The sequence below is a fragment of the Pseudorca crassidens genome, chromosome 11 (assembly GCF_039906515.1).
Source record: "Pseudorca crassidens isolate mPseCra1 chromosome 11, mPseCra1.hap1, whole genome shotgun sequence".
NCBI lineage: Eukaryota > Metazoa > Chordata > Mammalia > Artiodactyla > Delphinidae > Pseudorca > Pseudorca crassidens.
In genome coordinates, this window is record NC_090306.1 from 25,633,562 (window position 1) to 25,658,808 (window position 25,247).

The following is a 25,247-nucleotide window of genomic DNA, read 5'->3' on the forward strand; positions in this document are numbered from 1 at the left end:
TCTTAATCCCAACACCTGTGGATATCACCTTATTTGGAAAGAGGATCTTTGCACATGTAATCAAGTTAAGATGAGGGCATTTAGGGTGGGCCCTAATCCAACATAACTGTTGTCCTTATAAGAGGAGAGTGGACACACAGGGATGGCAGCCTTGTGAAGAGGAGGCAGAGACTGAGTTATGCTCCTGTAAGACAAACAATGCCTGGGGCTACCAGAAGTGGGAAGGGGCAAGGAAGGGTCCTTTCCTACAGGCTTTGGAGGCAGCATGGTGCTGCCAATACCTTGATTTTGGACTTCTAGCTTCCAGAACTATGAAAGAATAAATTTCTCTTGTTTTAAGCCACCAAGTTTATAGTACTTTGTTACAGCAGTCCTAGGAAACTAATACAGACAGTGAAGGCATAACTTTTCTAATTCCATTAGACAGTATTAGCATTATATTTAAAACACAGTCATTTAAAATGAAACTATTCCCAAGTGCACATTACTTCAACAAGAGAAAAATATCTAGGCTTTGGATTTTCTTACATGATGGAATTAAAAGTCAAATACTCATTGAGTGTCAATTCATATTTCAAGCAGATTAATTTGGTCTTTGAAAAAGTAATGACTGATAAAATGTTTAACAGTTAAGCATTCCCCATTAGAGCACTGCGCCCTTCATTCACTCCTTCAACCAACTACTCAAGTGAAGAACATGCTTACTTGTTATTAGCTGGTCCTGTTGCCAAGACATCAGACTGTAACTTTGGAAAGAACCCTTGCTCATATTTGCCTTGACCAATTTTCATGTCAAGTAGATGTGGGTGGATTGCAGTGTGATCCATTTTCATCAGTCGCTGCTCAATTGACTGGGCTATAAATTAAATTCATAACATATTAGAGACATTTCACTGGCTAAACCTTAAAAAATAATGCTTCCTCCATTCATGCAGTGACAAGAAACTCGACCTTTCTGATAGTCTGAAATAGATTTTTACAAAAGCTCTTCAGAAATCACGTATAATGTTAAGTATAAAAAGGTTAGTTTTAAGTAAATACTAGATAATTCATTTTCATACTATTTTCTGCATTTGTCAAAAGCAGGGCAGCGGGGTTAAAAAAAATCTATAATTTAGTATTGAAACAGTTTCCCTTAAGTGGGAAATTCAATATTCTTAATGAAAATATGGTTCTAAGTACAACATTAAAGAAAATGATGGCAAATAAAATATTTTCCTTGAGCTGAAAGATAAAGGGAAGAAAAAAGCAAGCACTGTAGCCTTATGTTACTTTATTTCTTTGTGCAAAGATCCATTAAATATTCATGCTTCTCCATTTGTAAAAACAAGGAACTGTGTAAAGTTTATCACCTCAATTTTAGCAACACATTCTCATTAGTAGGAGTCATTTAGGAGTGTTTATTAGATCAAAAGGCATAATGCAGAGAAAAATAAAATAAGCAGGCATTTAGAAAATGTCCAGGGGATAAGAAGCTGCCTTTTGAAGAATAAAATAGGCCAGAGTTAAAAAATAGGAATTACTCAACATTTCTATTTTAAAACCACATAAAGTTGAGAGATGTTTCAAAGGCCCAGGAAACAGTGAACTATTTCTCTGGTAAAAAATCTGATCTTAAATGCCTTTATCAACTGAATTTTCAAGAAAAAATGTAATACTTGTGAAGCAAGATTAGGTCTCCCATCCCTTGACTAGAGATTACTGCAAGGAGAACAAGCAGTAAGTGTGGTTGTGTGATAAACAGAACACACCATGGGAACTGCCAATCTTGGGATTTGAGAGAAGTAAACAGGTATTTTTACAAATATTTCATAGAATCAGTTTATTTTGCCCCACTCAATACCAGCTGATTGAGTATTGCTGGTTCTTCCCCATATATACTCTAGAAAAATTTCTGTTTTGGATGGGGAGGGGTCTGTCCATGACACAATTCACTCTTGTCAAATGGAGCTGCTTAAGACCATCTTATGTGAGATGGATGCCTCCCAGCCAGTTGTTTGCATTTGCAACATTAAGGCATGTGTGCAGAAGGCATTATTACCCTAAACTTCAAAATGTTAGATATCTGTTTTAAGCTTCCCTAATTTTTCTTTATAACTCATATGAATTTATCCACAACTTTTTGAATTTCATTTTATTTTTAATGTGTAACTTGTAACTTCTCGTGAAACATAGTCCATATGTTCTAGGCTGGGCAAAAGGATGTCATGTTTTAATGTGAAATGATATTTAATTTTCAATAATGCCCCCTGACTCTCCACAACCGTATCTATACTCTTAATGCTTCCTAATATTTATAAAACACAATTAACAGATGGTTAGAGAAATAATGCTTAGATTCATGGCATGGAATTCTCTGAAGTCCCTGACGATTTCATGTTCCATGAAATAGTACAGAATTCCATCTCTGCCAAAAAGTGCTTCTGTTCTCACAAAAGGAAAAAAGGAAAAGTAGCTTCAGTTTTTCCATTGGATTTAAAATGACAGAAAAAATCCATCTGATATTGAGTTATTCTCCTTTAGTTCGGAAGCTCTGTAAAAACAAAAATCATGATTCACAATGAATTACTCTAGGGTTTATAAGATTGCCATAGGGAGCATAACACAATGCTACTTTTCAGTGATTGTATCATCAGTGAATACTGAACATTCAGAAATTATTAAATGCCTGCTTCGAGAGATCATGGGGCTGTTGTTAGACTTTCAAGGGTTTGTGCCAAAACTCATTTCCTGTGATCAGTAAGGAATAAGAAAACTCTGCGTTACTAGCAACTTGGTGTCTTTCTGCACAGAAATCATGAGGTTCTGGTGCCACAATATCAGCAGCAGATAGCCTCTGCCTAAAGAGTTCACCTGCAAATCAAAATTCTTTTTAGTTAGAGGCAAAACAGAAACAAAAGCAACACAACAAAGGACAGAAAAAAGAAAACAAGATACACAATAAAATCCAATGTCAACCAAAAAATCCTAGTTTCTGTTGTGGGTGAGGGTGGGGAGGAGACAATTTTACCTGATAAAAGAAATAACTGCACCATCTGTGAGACACAGTTACAGCTGACTGCCTCCTTTTACTTTTTTAAAAAATAAATTTATTTATTCATTTTTATTTTTATCTTTGGCTGCGTTGGGTCTTCGTTGCTGCGCCCGGGCTTTCTCTAGTTGCAGCGAGTGGGGGCTACTCTTCATTATGGTGCATGGGCTTCTCATTGCAGTGGCTTCTCTTGTTGTGGAGCATGGGCTCTAGGCATGTGGGCTTCAGTAGTTGTGGCACGTGGGCTTCAGTAGTTGTGGCACACGGGCTCAGTAGTTGTGGCTCACGGCCTCTAGAGCGCAGGCTCAGTAGTTGTGGTGCACAGGCTTAGTTGCTCCGCGGCATGTGGGATCTTCCTGGACCAGGGTTCAAACCCGTGTCCCCTGCATTGGCAGGTGGATTCTTAACTACTGCGCCACAAGGGAAGCCCTCCTTTTACTTTTTAAGAAAGTCTTTGATAAATTAAGTTCCTGGGAGACTATTCCTAAATTAGCCTAATCTCTTTTTCATATATATTAAACCTGTAATGGTACGTTTTTGTTGTTGTTGTTCTTAAAGCTTTTTTAATATAAAAGCAGTAAAGAAGTGTTTTGGGTACATATTGTCTGTTTGTCAATGCTTTTTTCAGAGCATCATAAAATAAAAGGACTTCATGTGGGAGGGAGGGAGACGCAAGAGGGAAGAGATATGGGAACATATGTATATGTATAACTGATTCACTTTGTTATAAAGCAGAAACTAACACACCATTGTAAAGCAATTATACCCCAATAAAGATGTTTAAAAATAAATAAATAAAATAAAAGGACTTCATATATAAGCTATAATGGTACATTTTCAACAGTTTATATAATTTCTGCAATGACAGTAGGAGTATAAAACTCTGAGAGGCTGACAGAAAATCTATTTTAATTGAAAAGATTTTCTAGAAGCACACAAATATAGCAATCAGCACTTAACTTCATTTAAAAAATTCTGTCAGGAAGGGAAGAATAAAATTTGCTCAACAAGGCATTACACTATTTACATGGCTATTAAAGCACTGAAAGTCATACTATTCTCTGAATAGGCATAGACAATTTCATTCACTCTACTCCCTCAACTTCTAGAAACACAGAAACAATTGTCACTTCCTAAAGGGGCTCCAAGGATCTATCCTCATAGGTGGGATACAACAGAAGGATGTTTCAGCGAGTCATCAGAAACCTCTAAGGCTACACAAGAGACATCATTTATATACTTCTTTCCTTAAAATATGCTACAACTACAGCATCACCACTCCTGTAACTTTGATCTATTTAAAATAAAGTGAGAAAGGCAAGCAACAGAGGCAGAGCAAAGAAAATCCACATTTGCTGCCCCTTTTTGCTCCGGAAAAAAAAATTGCTCTCAAATAACTTCTACACGAAGGGGAAGAAATAAAAGGAAGGGGCACTCAAGTGATAGATATCGCTTTATTTGGCAAAGAAAGAGTTAGGAACCAGGTATAAATGTATAAAGTTGTGTGGACTGGTACATTTTACATGTTCATTTATTGAATGAACAGCTAATGTGGTAGTGAGGCTCCAGGGGCTAGAATCAGTCAAACTCTGGTCCAAATCAGGGCTCTACCAACCACAAGCTATGCAATCACAGCAAGTTACTTAACCTCTCAGTTTTCTCAACTGTAAGATGACGACAGCAATAAAACAGACAATAAAATGTGTCTATACCCCCTCATTATTAAGATCAAATGTCAAAATGCATGTAAAACAGCTGGCATTATGTCCCTCACATAGTATGTACTCAGTAAACACTGACTATTAATATGATTATTTATTTAACGGACTATATCACACTGCCAGACAAGATTGGCCAAGACTCATAATTCTCTGAGAGAAAAAACTAATGTCAGGGTTGGGAACCTCTAATTTGAATACAAGAATCTAGAGTTTCATTTCAGTAAATGAAGCTATTTTAATTAATGGCACCACTGAAGTAAATATACTGTTTTAGTTATGTAAATTAGGCAGCAACTCAAATTTACTATTTCAAATTAATACTTATCTTTCCTTGGATGAAGAGAGAATAGGTAAAAAGCAAAAAGGCAAAATAAGCAGCAAGACAGAAATTAACAGTTTCACAGCAACCTTATAGTTGTATTCCATTCAATTTGTTATTGTTTTTCATCTTCTGAGGGAAGAGGAATGTCAAGCAGGAACAGGACAGACATTAGCTCACAAAACAGAAGGAAACAAAACGATAGAAAGCATCTCTTGATACAGTACAAGGGTTAACCAAGAAGTCTAACATTGAAAATTAATTCTGTGGTTTATAAGGCCAACGATGTGTAAAAAGATATGATCGTGGATTTTAAGTTAATTTTAAAAGGCATAACAAATGTACCTGCTTCTTTTAAAGTGCTGCATTTCTGATATATAGATGTCCTCAAGGTGGGTGCCCTTACATTATACAGTCTTATCTTCTCAATCCGAGAGTCAAAGACTCGAAGCAAAGGATCTTTCTCTTCCCACTGAGACATAATTTTGTTATCAATAAAGGTGGCAAACATCTGTGTTTCAATGAAGCGTGAAAGAAATGGCAGGTAAGGTTCAGGCTGGTCAGACAGAAAGGAAGCCTGTAATGAGATAATTAGGCAATTATTAGTGCAAAGAGACCATCTCAATACTACATGATAAATCCAAAAATTATCTGTTGCTAAGATCATTCCTTTTCACAATCTTATAACACAAAACTGATGCTTGAAATTTAAAAATCCTTAAAACTCCACTTTTTCTTCCTATCTTCTAAAGTCATAGAATTTAGGTCACTTAGTTCTTCAGCACTGATCCCACCTTTCAAAATTGATTTACGTTCTGGTCCTCATGACCATTATGCAGAAAAAAGGGCATCATTAATGAAAGATGGTGGATCAGTTGCTACATGATCATCAATCATTCTCTTCACTTACCATTAAATTTGACCCCTTTCCCCAGTGAGCTGTAATTTCTTCTGCTCTCTATTCCTAGCCTGTGCCAAATACCTCCAAGTCATAAGGCATCGAGGTGACTAACTGATACAATAAGATATACATAAGCAATAACCTTAAAAAATCCAACAACGTGGAATTTGTCATTATGGGTAAAATCTTTGGTTCAGGGGGATGTTTTCCTAGGACCCCCAGTTAAAAACTGATGGATGAGTATTAGTTAAAGATCAAACTCCATCCAGACCTGTGCTGAAAGAATAGTTTGGGCCTTAACAACTAAAAAAAGCACTGCCTGAAAAACCATCCAAAGCAAGCCAAGCCTTTGGAAAACATGTACAACCAGCCACATGGTCCTGTTACCAGCCTTTCTGCTTGCATGGAACGGTTCAGTAAATTGTAATCAGTTTCTAATTCAAAGGGTTCATTTTTTTCCTTTGGCTCTTCAGGTCCATGTGTGTAGAGGAATTCTAGCCACAATGTGACACTAGCTAAAATTTGGAAGTGGATTACTATTTCAGCTGTGGGGTTACTTTTGTTTTTCATTCTTTTGATTAGGTGCAATGTGGCAAAAGCCAGAAGGGGAAAGGTGGAAGGATAAGTTCTGACCTAAGGTTACTCTCCTTAATACTCACTAGCTTCCTCCTAGCATATTTATTTAGGAAATAAATTCTGAAATTTAGGATAGCTTTGAAAAACTTCCTTACAGAAATCCACTTATTCAATTTAAGTGCCTCCATAGTTCAGATGGAGTTACACAAATCCGAATCACCAAAGAAAGGTTCACAGTCATCTCCAGAAACAGTTCACCTCTTCAAAAGATATTTTACAGATAAATAGCAATTTTACTTTTCACAGAGCAAACAGCCTTTTTTTCCTAAATGGACCAAATGTCTGGCTTTTGATATTTAGATCCTTGTGGGCTACATCACTTAAGGCAGGAAAGACTTGGCTTGCAGGACTACTATGTGATAGTCCTGTAAATTTTCCTAGTGAAAATGAGATGATTACAAGCCTTCTGGAATCCAACATGAAACTTTCATTTCTCTAGGGGTTATATAAAAAGAATTCCATTTATAGTTTGAAGCTACATAAAGATTAAGAAGGAAGAAAGCACCAGTGCTCGATTTAGATAAGAATTTGAATTGCTCCAAGGATAAATCATGAGTATACACAGATTAGTTCCAAGCTGGCTAGGAAAAAATGTGGAAAAATGGTTAAGCTTAATGAGAATGGAAACTAAGAGCAAGAACATATTTGGAGAGGTGAAAGCTTCTTAATTTATTAAAGAAGTTTTCTCAAACATAAAGTGCATCAGAAATTAACTGTTAAATGTGGTTTATATAACTCATCTAAAAAAATCTGATGAAATCAGAAAATAATCTTTTATACCACCCACCTTTACAAAATTTTTTATTAATTCTTATTTGTCAGATGCTCCAAGATTGTAGATTAGCCTCTTAGAACATATTAGCCCCTTTGAGAGGTCTTTCATGATACAAAGGTACTATTTAGCAAAAAGCCATAATTCATTCTAATAGCAATATCATGCCTTGGCAATCACAGAGGCAAGGGACTGAACTATACCCTAGTGACCTGAAAGAGTTAATGCACACCCCTAAGTGCTTTTGTCTGGAAGAAAAAAAAAATTGGTGGATATGTCCAGAAAAACCGGCAGAAGAATACTCTATAGTAAACCTTAGAAAGAAGCTTCAATTTCAGCAGGACAATCAAAAGTTAGTGTCGTTTTCTGTCTTCCCTTTCCAAAATCTTAGGAACAGAGGGTTAAAGTCATAAAAACTCATTTTTCTCATAAAACCTCCCTTTTTCTCTCTTTTGATCCTAAGATGAGATAAAAATTTACCTTCTGAAAGTAAACTGTTACCTTTACATGGGGAAGTTGTGACTTCATTGCAGGATGAAGACAAAATATAAGAATAAGGATTTATTAGAAAAGGAATAGGCCTCATTTAACTAGACTTGATCCTAAAATATGAGTAAATAAAATGCGTACAAGGTGAGACAGTATTAACAGATTTGAAAAACATGGAATTTAAGTTTCATTTCAAACATCTTCAAAGTATAGAAAAGTTAAAAATAAGGTTAAAGGCCATTAAATACATAATTCAATGAGCAGCTTAATGAGCTAGTTGATTTATACTTTCCAGTGAAATTATTTTATATAGTATAAAATACTGGTAAAAAAGAGTTCTTAAAGGGAAAGGAGAGGTGGAAAAATCTGTATTTTAAAAAAGTTAACAAAATCAGTAATGTATAGCCCACTAAAAACCATGAAAAGGGAAACTCTGCTTCTTTTTACTTTGTCAAAGTTCTGCATCTGTTCCCGGTTGGTCAGCCAAGATTCCATGTCCTGAGCAGTCTGAATCACAAACGCTTCATAATCTGCAAACATCTGCGTAAAGCGGTTAGCAAAGACCTCTCGGAGCTGTACGTTGAGCTGGTAGTCCCTTAGTTCTGCCTCTTCACACTGCAGTTTTAAATCTTTTTCTTTTTCACTCAAAGAGGCAGAGAGGTCCATTTTTTCCATGGTCACACCAGTCCGCTCGGCTAGAGCCTGGAGGCGGGCTATGGTTTCGTTCCCCTTCAGTAACTCATACATGCTAATGTTATTAGCAGAGACGTTGCCATTCTTCTTGTCATTGACCAAGTCTTTCAGAACCAGATTCTTTAGCTTGGTGGCACTCTCACTACAATGTAGGCTGCCCTCAGGAGGGATCCCAAATTGAAGAAGAATTTCAGAGAGTTCCTGGATAAAATCTATTTTATTGGGGAACTGTGGAAATTCTTCAGGCAACTCAATAAAATGGTTGTCAATATCCACAAAACACAAATTAGCCTGAAAGAGGAAAAAGAAATACAAAGGTTTTTAAATTGGAGATTGGGATTGACATATACACACTATTATACATAAAAGATAACTAATAACAACCTGCTGTATAGCACAGGGAACTCTATTTGGTGCTCTGTAATGACCTATATGGAAATGGAGTCTAGAAGAGAGTGGATATATGTATATGTATGGTTGATTCACTTTGCTGTACAGCAGAAACTAACACAACATTGTAAGTCCACTATACTTCAATTAAAAAATTAATTTAAAAAACTTTTACTTAATAAAATGCTAAAAGTATCAATTAAAAAATACAAAGGTTTTATAGTAATTTTATGTTCTAAAATATTCTTGCCAACTATTATAAACAAAATCAACTATTATAAAGAAAAGGTTGCACTGCCTTTTATGTTAACCTTCTCAGGGTTAAGAATATTTTACTCTTTAAAAATAAATCTCTGTTGCCAGCATTTTTCCCTATGTGAGGGAATATATAAGTATATATTTAATACACATGAATCATTTCCCCTGGGTCTCATCAGTTTATTATAATCCGGATATAACTCTGTAATACATGGCATCGAACAGACTTTCCTTAGACAGATAAAAGCACACAGACTCATAGTACCTTACAAATTAGGCACTGGGGAAAATAAAATGCTTACTGAGCTTGAACTTTCTATGCCATTCCACTGCTCTAACACCGTTTATAATGTAGAATTCGCAATAACTGCTAAAATTTAGCAGCTGTAGTATCCCAAAATGGAATGAAACTGGCAAAGGGCAATCCAGTCCACAGAAACCCCACAAGTTTTCACTTTATCTAAACTTAGCTTCAACCTCTTACATGGCAAAACCATTTCAGAAGCCACTGGACGAAGAGCAGGAGGCAGAGAGCAGTGGAGGCAAGTGCCTAGAGAAAGGTAAGTGACCAACCCTTGGGTAACTCAGACTTGACTTGAACATTTTTGAGTTGAGGAAAAGAGGAGACAGAAATAAGAGGAAATGTTTTTGAGTTTGTTTACACTTTGGATTTTGAATTAAAAGACTTCTAAATACCTTTCAGATATAGAAAATTCAAGGGGCTAAGTACCTGCCTAAAATTTGCATTGTCCCTCAGGTACTTGATGACAGTATATACAAAAACAGTATTTTACCTTTACTGTCCATACCCTCTTGATCAGAACAAGGTTGTCAGAGTAAAGGAAAACTAAGCTCCTAAACTGGGGAGGAGGAGGGGGGCAAGGTAGTCCATCACATAAAACTGATCCTGACTGGATTAGCAGCTGGACACAAGGCATGGGGTGAAGTCAATAAACAGAATAGGAAGCCTCACCTCATGCTTCCCCATCTCCCCGCCCCTCAACAATGCCCCCAGGTCAGCAAGGAGAGAATTCATACTGTCTTCTGATCCTGAATGCCAAGGTAAGATGAAAAGAGGAGAGCAAACAATTAGGCTCCTGTTATTCTCTCCTTTTTTTTTTTTAGTGTCAAATTTAAAAAAAATAATTAATTAATTTTTGGCCGCATTGGGTCTTCATTGCGGTGCCCGGGCTTTCTCTAGTTGCGGTGAGTGGGGAGGCTACTCTTCATTGCAGTGTGCGGGCTTCTCACTGTGGTGGCTTCTCTTGTTGTGGAGCACGGGCTCTAGGCGTGCGGGCCTCAGTAGTTGTGGCTTACGGGCTCTAGAGCACAGGCTCAGTAGTTGTGGTGCATGGGCTCTGTAGTTGTGGCACACGGGGGCTTTGTTGCCCTGCGGCATGTGGGATCTTCCTGGACTAGGGCTTGAACCTGTGTCCCCTGCAATGTCAGGCAGATTCCTAACCACTGCGCCACCAGGGAAGTCTCTGTTATTTCTGTTTGATCCCTGTTCTTCATATTAGATACTGATGAGCAAGAAGTACAGCAAAATTCCAAATTAAGATTGATAAAAACTCAAGATTTTCCACCATCCAAAAACAGAATCAACAGTGATTCTTCAAGCCTAAAATAACCTTTGAATCCAACCCTTTAATTCTGCAGATGAAGAAACTGAGGCCCAAGAAGGTAGGTGACTTCCTGACACCTGTTCCAGGTACACACCCTCAAACAGCCTGGTAGCTTAAGGGATTTTTTTCTTCTCCATTATGCCTCATCTCCAATGTCAATAGTTTTCTCTATATAGAGTAAGAGCTGAAGTCACATCTTACTGAAGACAGTAGTGCTATTACAGCTTTATTTAAATCCACATCTTTATACATGTTTCTACAGTCTGTAGAAAGTAGGATATACTGTAAGCCTTAAAGGGAGAAACTAGGTCACCATAATTCAAATGGATGATTCAATGTCTTTAAAAACGGAAGAAAAAATTCACTAACTTGCTAATCTAAATGTTAACCAGCAACCTCTCACCACTTACATTTTGTACTGTATCCTTCATTAATGCCTTCCTGCTATCCTTTTCTATACCTCTCCTGCCCCTGTGAAAAGAGAAAAATGATACATTTGGGGAAATTTTAAAGCTTGTTATGCTCATGTAATCACTGCTGAGCCAAAAATGTGCGGCAAGGTGGATGTTCCAGCACCACAGCTACGGGCCTGTCTTCATGTTCCCGCAAGTCCCTCTCACCCTCCTATGCTGACTTACAGGAGCCTGAATTGGGGCTTTGATTATTACAAAGTAGAAATAGGGAATGTAAACTTGTGTTATAAAAATTTATTGAAGAAAAACCAAAAAGCCCTTTTTCTAAAACAGATAAGAACTCCATACAATAGAGTATTCTAAGTCAGTTTCTCACTTTTAATACCATTAAATTAAAAAAAAATTTTAAGAACTCAAGAATAAAAAATATACTCAACATCTCAATCTTATGATGTTTTAGAACTATTTCTTTTTTAAAAAATATTTAATTATTTATTTGGCTGCACCGGGTCTTAGTTGCGGCCCGCGGAATCCTCGCTGCCTCGTGCGAGAACTTCGTTGTGACATGCAGGCGCTTTTAGTTGTGGCATGCACGTGGGATCTAGTTCCCCCACCAGGGATTGAACCCAGGCTCCCTGCATTGGGAGTGCGGAGTCTTAACCACTGGACCAACAGGGAAGTCCCTAGAACTAAATATTTCTATATTTTTACTGATTAACACTGCCCAGAAGCCTTCATCTGTAATTACTTCCAATTAAAAACAACAAACATTCCCTCAAAAGTAGGCGACAAAGACTTGAAGCTTAATGATCTCTTCTGCCATGAAGGCTTCCCATGTTCCTATCCTAAAGGCATCTTGATTTCCTCTGTATATATTCTTAGTTCTTTCATTCCTCTTATTCGTTTTTTTTTAGCCTGTGTTATTGATATTTGTAAATGTCTTACTTTGGAAATCAGAAATCACCTCTTAAAGGTGACATTTTTCTCTAGATGTCTCCCCGTATATTGTACACTAGTAGTGTATGATACAACTGTTTGATGAATGAATGAATAAGGCTTAAGGACATTGTCATTTTGTGGAACCTTAAAAATATAGGCAAGAGGAAGAAGTATCCAGGGATGTGAGTCCAGGACAGCCCTCTTCATGTTTGGTAAGAGTCCTGGTTTCTCAATAGCTGAAGTTAAACTGGTATAAGGGTAAGCCAGAGGGGCACATTTAACATTTTCATAAAATTTTAGGGCAAGATATGACAAAAAGAAAGTAGAAAAGCAATGCTGTTTCAGTTTTTCCCTAGATTTTTTTGTCTACCGTTCAGTGTAAAGATGAGCAAGAATGGTATAGAAAATGAGGTACAGTCTATGCAACTAATCCCCAGTGCCACATCCTTCCACCATCACTCTCCCCCGCTCCCCCGACCAAAACTATATAACAAATCGCTACCTGTGCCTGTCATTTTGGAATCATGGGGCAAGTGAGTGGGTAGTTAATTATAAGTCTATGTAGTTACATTAGTTAGCTAACAACTAAAATCATGTCTTCTTAAAATAATCATTCTGTAAACTTATTTTCACAACTATTCTAAGAAGCCCTCTCACTATTTTTAGCTATTAGTATATTTTACAGTTTTCAAAGCAAGGGAGGGTATTACCAGTCACTTTTTTAAAATGACTATTTTTATACCCACTTCCTCCTCCAAATTCTGTGGAGTAGATTCTTTCATCTCATTGTAAAATGAAACCAGAGCAAAGTGATATGCTATTAGCCTTTTATTATAAAACAGTAATGCTCTAATGAATACTTTCTATACAGAAGCAGTGTTATTTTCACAGCTGATTCAGGTTATTTCTTATTATTCTACTCTATGAATACATGAGTATGTATATTTATTAAATAGTGTTGGTTTAGTGAATGAAAAATTAGAAAATCACGGACATTACTGTAACAGCTTTCAGAATTTTTAAGTTTGTTTATTTTTAGAGTCAGAGTATACACACAGGCATAGAGACAGAAAGATTTCCTGACAAATACATCAAGGTGGCATTTAAAATTGCTCAACAATTATTACTCATGCAAAAATGGAAAGATAATATTTATGTGTCTAAAAATATATCATTTAATTAACATGCAAAGAGACCAGTTACTCAACAAGAAGCTAAAACATGTCACTGTTTAAGTCTTTAAAACAAAATGCATGGGCTTCCCTGGTGGCGCAGTGGTTGAGAGTCCGCCTGCCGATGCAGGGGACGCGGGTTCGTGCCCCGGTCCGGGAGGATCCCACGTGCCGCGGAGTGGCTGGGCCTGTGAGCCATGGCCGCTGAGCCTGCGCGTCCGGAGCCTGTGCTCCGCAGCGGGAGAGGCCACAGCAGTGAGAGGCCCGCGTACCGCCAAAAAAAAAAAGAAAGAAAACAAAATGCATTTGGCTAGTCTATTTCTTTTTCCTTAAAAATTTAAAGGACTTACTTCTTTGAACTAACAAGATACTTAGATTAATTTAATAAAAGAGAAAATGAGAGTTCGGGTATTAGAAAAAAGAGGTATAAGAGAGAGGGAGAAGCAGAGAACGTGCACAAGCTCAAAAAAGAGCAAAACAGTTTGCATGTGTATTTTATATGATCTGAATCAAGCTATTTGCCCCTGAACAAAAATGTTAATTTTCGTAGGGAAACATTCATTAGAATAAAGTAAGCAGTGGATGATTACAAGAATCATTACTGGGTATAACGTCCGTGGCTTAGTGTGTTATTTTAAATTCATTTATTAAAATGAGAATCTCTATGGGTAATAAGAACAAAAAAGAGTGAAGCACAGCATGAAAGATTTTATTAAGAAAGGTGCTAATTAAATAGCGAATAATATAATGTAATTAACCATTTTATGTTTTTTAATAGGCCATGGCACTCTCATCAATATTTCAATTCAAAGGCTTTACATTTCAATTCTGAGTACCATTAACAACAGCTAAAAATTAGATTCAAAATGCTTTCAAGAATTCCTGTTTATTTTCTTCTGAAACAACATTTGAAAATATAGCACACAGAAAGCACAGTAATCTTAAGGTAGACTAAAAGCTAAGGGTTAGAATTTTTATCTCAACCAGAGAGCTAAGCTAACATTCAGAAAAAGCTGATAACTGGCCTTACGTCTGAAAACAGACTGCTAAAGTATTTAATATTTCCATGATCCCTAGCTTGCTGAAAGATGTTACTTTTCATTTGGTAGAGGTCAAGAATCAAATTCACCTCAATTAATACAATAATTTGAAGGATGTTAAAATTGGGCTGTACCACTTAAAAACAAAATTTATAACAGGAATAGGGAAAAAGAAATAAAATGTTATTAAAATAATAAAGCTCCTAGATAATACTACTACTGCTCCATCTTCACAAATTTACAGCTGTGAAAATTTGCCACTGTCCTGTTTTGATCCATGTTTAATTAATGACTATGTCATATAATAATCATCAGGAATCAGGATCTGCATTCTATGGCTGAGCCTCTGCCCTAGACCTACTTGGAAGATGCAGAATAGCCAGAGACTCAGTTCAGACAAAGACAATGCTATCTAACAAAAGTGGGCTTGACCTAAATCAACAACAGCAAGTGCTTCATCGTTCACTGTAAGTTTTTACCTCTTGAGGAAGTTCTAGCTTAGAACGGTCAGTTCCTTCTTTTGACTGAAGGCCCATCAGATAAGGGACAGGAGCATCAAGAAAATGTAGCAGAGAAGCAGGGAGGATGGGCACATAAACATGCTGCCACTGAAATGGGAACAGAAGTGTGGTGATGCCTTCCGCCACAGTCATCAGGCGTTGATAATCTGTACAGAACAGCAACAACAAAAATGGTAGGGAAGATTACAAGTCAAAACATAATCACTGCATTAAGCTTGAAAATATGAATTTCCAGAAAAAATTCGTGTGCTAATAAATAAGTAAAATGTTTCTTCATGACCATGAAGAAAAGAGGTCAGCTCTATTCCACCATAATTAAAGAGTTAAATGGTTTCATTGAATGGTTTTAAGGGGGTATGAGTGGGTGGGAAACATCATTAAGCTTTTTGCTTCTGAAAACACTGGTATGTGTATTGACGTTCCCTCAAAATGCAAAGCAAATAAGAACTAATAAAATTGCTCTTGGCACTTCTCCCATTGAAAATGTGTAAGAATATTGCTACTGATCACTTTTTATATACATGTATATCTATGCAATCCTCAATTCAGAGGCTCTGTTTTTCTTGTATAAATGATCATGGCTATAGCCTATAGGTATCTTATTATATTTATTTTAGCCTTCATTTTGTGGGTACAAGAAGTCAACAGATATATGCATTCATAGTCACACTTCCTACATTAACCTCCAACTCAAATCTAGGGACAAAGTGAAAGCTACCAGAAAATTAGAGGTTGGTTTTTTTGTTGTGTTTTGTTTACATGAACTAATTTATCAAAACTAAAAACTGTCCACAGTATTAAAGTGCCTTCTCACCCCACCCCCAGTTTTATTGAAATATAATTGACATATAACATTTGGTGTACAACATGATGATTTGATATATATATAAACAGCAAAATAAATTACCACAATAAGTTTAGTTAACATTCATCAACTCACATAGCTACAAATAAAGTGCCCTCTAAAACCACTCTGCCATGGATGCTATACATACATATGTCTATATCCCTATTTAAACCTTCAGAGGCAGGGCTTCCCTGGTGGCGCAGTGGTTGAGAGTCCGCCTGCCGATGCTACGCATACCGCAAAAAAAAAAAAAAAAAAAAAAAACCTTCAGAGGCAGACGTGTTTCAGAATTCAGATTTTCTCTTTTTTAATTTAGAAAGGTAATATTGTGCATACCACACATACTTGAAATATCCAGGGCAGCACCCTATAATCAAATACATTAATGTTTCTGCAGCAAACTATATGAGTGTCCCAATATACTCAAAGAACTTAAATAGGGTCACTTTGGTTCAGATCTGATTTTGCCGATAAATGAGTTTCCAAAAAAAGTTTGGTTTTCAGAATGGATACTGTGGAATTGTAATAATTCTCTCACAGGATTTATTGTGCACAAATACAGTAAAATCTGGGGGAGTAAGACTCTGGGGAAGTCTTTTTAAAAAGGTTAAGGGAAATGATCCGATGCTACTTGGTTCATATCAAACTCAAAGAACACCCAACCACGCAAAAGCAGGATGTTTTCCATTAAAATTTTTTCTTGTGTTGTTTTATAATCTGTAAATGACTATCTTTAATAGTCTACAATGGGATTTTGGTCATGAATCATCAGCTATCCATAGCCTACATGTATTTATAATTTTCCTTATTTGATTCATTATAAAATTTTAGGTGAAAACCTGTTTACAGGAATACTTCTAAAAAACAAATAGCAGGGCTTCCCTGGTGGCGCAGTGGTTGGGAGTCTGCCTGCTGATGCAGGGGACACAGGTTTGTGCCCTGGTTCGGGAGGATCCCACATGCCGCGGAGCGGCTGGGCCCGTGAGCCATGGCCGCTGAGCCTGCGCGTCCAGAGCCTGTGCTCCGCAGCGGGGGAGGCCACAACAGTGAGAGGCCCGCGTACCGCAAAAAAAAAAAAAAAAAACAAATACCAGGCAGCTTGAGGGAAGAGGGTGTTTGGTATTTTGTGGGTTACACAGTGACCTTGCTTGGAGTGGATGGTCCCGTGAGACCGTTTATGCTCTACAGAGCAACATGGCTCAGCTATGAGCATCCAATCAGTCTACAGTGACAGGGAGGCTGAGCTGAGAGCTAGATCAGCTCCTGGGTGTCAGGGGCTTTTTAATTTCTTTCTCATTTAAAAGCCAGACACAGGTGAAAGGTTCAGGGTTTTAAACAGTCAGATCCTGTGCCAGTTATCTATTGATCTATTTACTGAGCTCCAAATCACTCCATAGGTGGTCTATGAAAATGGACTGGACCGTAAGCATGTTCTCTTTTATAGTGAACACACCAGAAAACTTTGCCAGAGAGGACAGCAGAGAGACACTGCAGGAGGAAGCGCTTCTCCTCCCTGGTTTTGGAGTGTAGTGGGCAAGGTGCAGTGTTTTGTGTGTTCTTGCTCCTTCTGCATGGCTGATCACTGGTGTGGATATGTGAGGACATCTGGTGTCCCACTTCCCCGGCCACACGCCCAGAGTGGGCAGCCTCAGTGACTGGGCCCTCCTAATGCGGACACGGCACACTCATATCTCACACAGCCACCTGGCGCTCTGACAACTTCTGTGTGCCTGCCCACCAGCCACAGTTCACTTGGACCTGGGAGGTTTGTCTTGTCTTCTGCTTGCCTGGTGACTGAGGATCAGCTCTGGCCCAGGCAACCCACTGACCTCCACCATCCAATGAGCTGCCACCACACTTTCTTCAGTGAGATATGAACCTCAGCCTTGGGAAGTGGGTCCCCTTCCAAGTTTGTCCTTCCTAGGGTACCCTTTAGAGTTTTCTTCATGTCTTTATAGTTTCCTATTATAGTTTAACAATTCTTCTTATTACATTCCTCTATTTAAATTACTGTGTGGTTTAATCTGTCTCGTGATTGGACCTATCCTGAAAGGCAGAGGGTTTTAAGCCGTCATATCAAATCCCTAGCAGCTTGGCTACTTTATTTGTTGTTGATGGAAAATGTTCAATCTCAAAGGAAACACAGATTCTTTAAGGAATGGAAACCAGCATCTTGGGCTATTTTCTTGCTTTGATTATGGTAAACTTTCACTTGGGAAGTAAAAATAAATTATATGTTTTCCCCTCTTCTAGTAGACATGAAAGACTGATACACATGGTTTATTTTTCCTTCACCACAATTCCACCAACTTGTGGGTGTTCTATGTCTATTCTTTTTTCCAGTTCTGCTTTCTCAAGATTGGTTTAAATGCCATACACATTTTAATAATGCAGTTACTTAGCAGAAACAAGACAATTCTTTTTAACTGAATCAAGAAATAAAAGGTAGTTTTCTTCTTTAAGCATGTTTTTAAAAATTTAAATAATTTGGAAAATTATTTTTTCTTTGATACTCAAAGTGAGGAATGTGTAATAAGTTTCCACATTTAAGACATGCCTCAGCACGGTGTATGAGGCTCTTCATAACTTGGCCCTTTCCTGCCTCATTTCTTACCACCACATATACAGTCACATTATCTGCTTAAAATTCATTTACTGAACATGAAATATTTTCACAGGTCCCTGTGCCTCTGTACACCCCTTCCCTCTACCCAGAATATCTCTTCCCCTTGCAGTACCTGGCTAAGTTCCACTTTTTCCTTAGGCAATGGTTCCTTTGGAAAGCATTCTCTGAATACTTATCGTCAAGAGAGTCCCTTCCACATGCTTCCACAGTACCCCACCTCTATTTCCATCACACTAATTATTCCTCTCACTAAAACTATTAAAATTCAATTATAATTATCTGTTCATATATCTCTCCACTATTCCCTGCTAACCTTCACCTGCTGGAGAGCAATGACTATATTTTTAATCTCAGAATTTCTAGCACTTGGTACGGGACCTACTACATAGTGAGTGATCAATGAATGTGTACTAAGAAATTAATATGTTAACATCTAGGACATGTAAAATGAAATAAAACTATTGGACATTATGCTTGCCTATGTTATACAATAAAACATACTGCCAAAAATTTGCCTAGCAGTGGCACAGGCAAAGACTCTGAGATGGCCTGGCCTCCACTGTCTCATCCCCGGGTCTCGGCCCCTGTCCACCAGCATCACTGTGGAGAATAAGGTCAGCCCCCTGGGGACAGTCCAGCGGCCTGGGGCTGGAGCTGAGGTTGGGGGCACAGGACCCATGTTGCAGGCTGAGGAGATGGCTGAGTGACACAGAGCAGGTCCAGCGCTGCCTGGTGGTGCAATGCCCCATGAAAAGGCCATGATTATTGGGGTTTACATACTGCGAAGCACTGCCAGTGGAGGTGTGAGGATGGTGGTGTACAGCACACCTCTGGTGAACATCCTGATGCAGCTGAAAGATTATACATTTACTAACTCGAGGCAGTGACTGGTTACTAACTGAGTCAGGCTGGCTTTGAGGGCTTGGACCCATGCATAATTCAGCTTATCTTCCTCGTTCACAAAGATATCACAAAAGGCAGAATACAAATTCAAATGAACATTAAAAAAAAAATCACCCTCGATGATGGCTGAAAAGTGAGCTACATTTTGCTTTAATCAGATTGACAAAGATTAAAAAGAAAATCACAGCAAAGGTGTGGAGAAAAGGGTATTCTCATACATTGCCTTATAAAGGCAGCATAAATTGCTAGAGCTTTGTACTTGGCAGTATCTATCAAAAGCTTAAAAAATATACAGATCATCTGACCCAGCAATTCTAGTAATTTATCACACAAATATACAAAAACATATGTACATGGACGCGATGTATAAAGTGTCATTTATAACAATAAACTATTTATAATACCCTAAGTAACTAACAAAAGGGTTAGATTTATGGCCAGTTATATAATGAAATATACTGAAGCTATTAAAAGTATATCTATATTATCAACATGGAAAACCAAAGTGTGTTTGGCAGCAGCAGGAAGCAGCTAAGTACGAAAAACCTGCTGAAACTCCACTGCTGGGTATATGCCCAAAAGAACTGAAAGCAGAGTGCTGAAGATATATTTGTACATCTGTGTTTATAGTACCATTATTCGCAGTAGCCAAAAGGTGGAAACTATCCAGGCATCCATCAATGGATGAATGGATAAACAAAATGTGGTATATACATACAATGGAAAGTTATTCAGCCTTAAAAAGGGAGGAAATCCTGACATATGCTACAACATGGATGAACCTTAAGGACATTATGTTAAGTGAAATAAGCCAGTCAAAGAAAGACAAATATTGTATAATTCCACTTACATGAGGTATCTAAAGTAGTCAATTCATACAAACAAACGAAGAATGGTGGTTGTCAGGAAGGGGCTAAGAGGAGTGCAAAATGCAGAGTTATTGTTTAATGCGTATAGAGTTTCAGCTTTGCAAGATGAAAAAAGCTCTGGAGATTGGTTGCACAACAGTGGGAATATACTTAATGCTACTGAACTTTTCACTAAGCAATAGTTAAGATGGTAAATTTATGGGGTTTTTTTCTTATCACAATTTTTTTTTAAAGGAGCTTTTATTTTATTATTTTTTAATTAATTAATCAATTTATTTTTGGCTGTGTTGGGTCTTCGTTTCTGTGCGAGGGCTTTCTCTAGTTGTGGCAAGCGGGGACCACTCTTCATCGCGGTGCGCAGGCCTCTCAGTATCGCGGCCTCTCTTGTTGCGGAGCACAGGCTCCAGACGCGCAGGCTCAGTAATTGTGGCTCACGGGCTTAGTTGCTCCGCGGCATGTGGGATCTTCCCAGACCAGGGCTCGAACCCGTGTCCCCTGCATTGGCAGGCGGATCCTTAACCACAGCGCCACCAGGGAAGCCCCTCTTATCACAATTTTTAAAACTTGCTGAATATAATCTATATGGAAATAATCTGTGGGAAGTAGAATCCCCCCAAAATGGATCTATGAGAATAAATAATTTGAATCTGACTTGAAAAGGATTTATTTGATATGAGATGACTTTTTAAAAAAGTATACATATGTTTCAAAGTCAAATAGGCTTGCAAAATAGGCAATGAACTATATATTCATTGAGAATTGTTTTCTAAATTAAAAGGTCTTGTTTAATTCATAATTTTAAATAAAATATAGCTTCCTATAAATATATATATCTATACATTCATAAAAATATAATTTCCTAACACTCATGAGGATATGTGAAAAGTAGTATCTTATTGCTTCAATGAAGGTTAAAACAAAGTATTTATGCACATACTATGTACTTAGATCATTTAACGTAGGTTAGATATAATTGGTAATTGTTGGTAAAAGAGAAAAAAGATCTGGATTATTTTCCTATTTTACATTACTAGTAGTTACATTAATATGCCTAGCAGTTGTTACATTCTGTAATAACTGTCACACTCAATCTGTTCATTTTAATTTTAGTTCAGTGATCTTTTTTAAACATTTCTATTTATGGCAGTGTTGTAGACTAGGACTCCAAAACTAGTCTACAAATGGTAAATAAAATAGCTATATAACATCCAATACATGACTATGAATTTGCCAAAAAAAATAAGGGAAGTTGGGGCTTCCCTGGTGGCGCAGTGGTTAAGAATCTGCCTGCCAATGCAGGGGACACGGGTTCGAGCCCTGGTCTGGGAAGATCCCACATGCCGCGTAGCAACTAAGCCTGTGCGCCACTACTGAGCCTGCATTCTAGAGCCCGCGAGCCACAACTACTGAATCCCGCATGCCTAGAGCCTGTGCTCCGCAGCAAGAGAAGCTACCACAATGAGAAGCCCGTGCACTGCAACGAAGAGTAGCCCCCGCTTGCCTCAACTACAGAAAGCCCGTGCGCAGCAATGAAGACCCAATGCAGTTAAAAATAAATAAATTAAATAAATAAATTTAAAAAAAAATAAAAATAAGGGAAGTCATTGGAGGCTGGGAACAAAATGTGAGCAAGAGTCCAGTGTGGTAAAACTCATAAACATCTGGCTGTCTTTGGAGTGTTTACTGATCTAAGGTGGCCTAGAGCTTTGGTTTTACCTCTGTGCATGTTGAGGGACAAAGTCCAAGAAGGGCTGGAATTAAGATGGTAGATCCTCTTGCAAAAAGCTAGACCTAAAAGGGCAAAAACCTGTAGAAAGGAAAAAAACAAAACCAAAATCTGTATTGCCAAGGAAAGTAGTCTGTCCTGGCCCTGGCCGAGGCCCAGGGAGGAAGGGGGAAAAAAGCCTCCCTGTGAATTCCTACCTACTGGCTGGTTTTCAAGGATGTTTGGGGGCTCTCATGTTATCTGTATGGCCCAAAGAAAGACTAAGAGTGAGAATTTTAACTTAAAGTAAACCTGTGTTGCCAGTGAATTCAAGTGCCTGGTGAAAGAAAATACAAACCCTTCCTGGAGGAATAAACCCTCAATCCTCAACTCATGAGATATTGAATTTATCTGAGAAGGAATATAAAATGTGTATGTTTAATACGTTTAAGGAAATTAAAGGAAGAATTAGGAGTAAGACTATTTATAGGACCACTGAAATTAAAATGTCAAAGGAAGGGTTAACTATGGATTAAACATGGATAAAAAGAGAATTTATAAGGTGGGAGATAAATCAACCAGAATACAGCACAGAGACAAAGAGATAGAAAAAGAGGTTGAGAGATATGGAAGACTGAGCAAGACAGAGTAACACGTTTAATTAAAGTTCAGGAGGATAAAAAAGAAAAAAGACAGATGCAAGTAAAATTTAGAAAGATGGTTAAGAATTTTCCAACACGTGAAAAATATTAACCCTAGAATTCAGGAAACACAATGAATCACAAGCAGGACAAATAAAGAAACCCTCATTTAGATAAATCACGGTCAAAATACAGGACACCAAAGACAAACAGAAAATCATATATATAGCCAGAATGAAAATAGATTTCTGGCCAAGGAATGACAATTAGAGTGATTGTGATAAATGACTTCTCAATGGCTACAATGGAAACCAAAAGACAGTAGAATATAATGTGCAAAGAGGGAGAGGAAAAACAAACTTTCAACATAGAATTTAATATCCAATGAAACCATCTTTCAAAAACAAGGACAAATTTAAAACACTGTCAGATGAACGAAATCTAATAGACAATGCCACCTCATTTAAGGAACTTGTAAGGATACACTTTAGGAATAAGGAGACTAATCCCAGAAGAAATACCTAAGATACAAAATCGAATGTGAATCTTTTTTAAAATGGCAATTATGAGTAATTTTAAGCAAAATCAAGTACATAAAATATACCTAATTTGAGGGATTATCAAAATTTTGAACAACTATAACAAGTAAGCCATGATGGGGGTGATAGGAGTCAAAGCATTTTTAGAGTACCTGTATTTTAAAGATTCCGATTAACATAACACTGAGTGTTCATGTTAAAATCTCAAAGTTTGCCATTAATAAAGAGAAACAGAGCATATAACACCTACAATAATTAAATAAAAAAAAAAACTGCAATGAGAAAAAACGTTTCAATTATTTCAAAAGAAGGCAAAAAAGAAAAAAAAAGAGGGAGAAAGGCAAATGGTCAAAATAAATGAAAATTTAAAAATTCTTAGAATTGAATAATGAAAATACCAGATACTAAGACTTGTGGGATGCAACTAACTTAACACTCAAATACTTAAGATGCTAATACTGGGGGTGGGATGGGTCCAAAGGAAGTAAAAAACAAAACCAGAAATTAATAAAACAGAAAACAAAGATAAAAAAGAGAGTACAAACAAAGGTAAAAGTTTAAAAAGAATAACATAGTGGGGGACCTTCAAGACGGAGGAGGAGTAAGACGCGGAGATCACCTTCCTCTCCACAAATACATCAGAAATACATCTACATGTGGAACAACTCCTACAGAACACCTACTGAACGCTGGCAGAAGACCTCAGACCTCCCAAAAGGCAAGAAACTCCCCACATACCTGGGTAGGGCAAAAGAAAAAAGAAAAAACAGAGACAAAACAATAGGGACGGAATCTGCACCAGTGGGAGGGAGCTGTGAAGGAGGAAAGGTTTCCACACACTAGGAAGCCCCTTCGTGAGATGGGGGTGGGATGGGCAGTTGTGGGGAAGCTTCGGAACCACAGAAGAGAGCGCAGCAACAGGGTGCAGAGGGCAAAGCAGAGAAATTGCCGCACAGAGGATCGGTGCCGACCAGCACTCACCAGCCTGAGACACTTGTCTGCTCACCCACCAGGACAGGTGGGCATTGGGGGCTGAGGCTCGGGCTTTGGTGGTCAGATCGCAGGGAGAGGACTGGGGTTGGCTGCATGAACACAGCCTGAAGGGGGGCTGGTGCACCACAGCTAGCCAGGAGGGAATCCAGGAAAAAGTCTGGACCTGCCGAAGAGGCAAGAGACCATTGTTTTGGGGTGCGCTAGGAAAGGGGATTCCTTCCCTGTGTGCCCATAGAAGGCAGAGAACTGCCTAAGCAAGCTCCAGAGAAGGGCGCAAGCTGCACCTATCAGTTCAGACCCAAAGATGGGCATGAAATGCTAATGCTGCTGCCGCTGCCACCAAGAATCCTGTGTGCAAGCACAGGTCACTACCCACAACCCCTCCCAACCCCCCCAGAGCCTGTGCAGCACGCCACTGTCAGGGTCCCGAGATTTAGGGACAACTTGCCCAGGAGAATACACAGAGTGCCTCAGGCTGTTGCAATGTCATGCCGGCCTCTGCCACCATAGGCCACCCCGCATTCCAATTATGACTACCATACCTCTCCCTCTCCCCAGCCTGAGATGGCAAGAGAGCCCTAATCAGCCGCTGCTTTAACCCCCTCCAGTCTGGGTGGGGAACAGATGCCTGAGGGCGACCTACATGCAGAGGCGGGGCCAAAACCAAAGCTGAACCTCAGGAGCCATGCAAATAAAGAAGAGAAAGGGAAATTTCTACGTGCAGCCTCAGAAGCAGCGGATGAAATCCCCACAATCAACTTGATGAATCCTGCATCTGTGGAATACCTGAATAGACAACAAATGTTCCCAAAATTGAGGTGGTAGATTTGGGGAGCAACTGTAGACTTGGGGTTTGCTGTCTGTGACTGATTTGTTTCTGATTTTTATGTTTATCTTAGTTTAGTTTTTAGTGCTTGTTATCATTGGTGGATTTCTTTATCGGTTTGGTTGCTCTCTTCTTCTTTTATTTAAAAATTTTTTTTATTTTATTATTTTTTCTTCTTTTAATTTTTCTTTTTATTTTTTTAAAATTTTTTTTTTCTTTTCTTCCTTTTCTTCTGAGCCGTGTGCTGACATGGTCTTGGTGCTCCAGCTGGGTGTCGGACATGAGCCTCCGAGGTGGGAGAGCCAAGTTCAGGACATTGGACCACCACAGACCTCGTGGCCCCACGTATTATCAATCAGCGAGAGCTCTCCCAGAGAT

General features: G+C 38.3%; 1 protein-coding gene across 3 annotated transcripts in view; it reads right to left on the reverse strand.

The window, feature by feature from the left end:
* The window catches only part of DENND5B (DENN domain containing 5B), a 212,082-nt gene that overhangs the window by 59,617 nt on the left and 127,218 nt on the right, over positions 1-25,247 (reverse strand). For all 3 annotated transcript variants that reach the window (XM_067696088.1, XM_067696089.1, XM_067696090.1), the window contains 4 exons: positions 14,879-15,066; positions 8,317-8,853; positions 5,417-5,648; positions 706-856 (listed from right to left, as the gene is read on the reverse strand). In XM_067696088.1, coding sequence (XP_067552189.1) covers positions 706-856; positions 5,417-5,648; positions 8,317-8,853; positions 14,879-15,066 — 1,108 coding nt within the window. The remainder of the gene's footprint in view (positions 1-705; positions 857-5,416; positions 5,649-8,316; positions 8,854-14,878; positions 15,067-25,247) is intronic.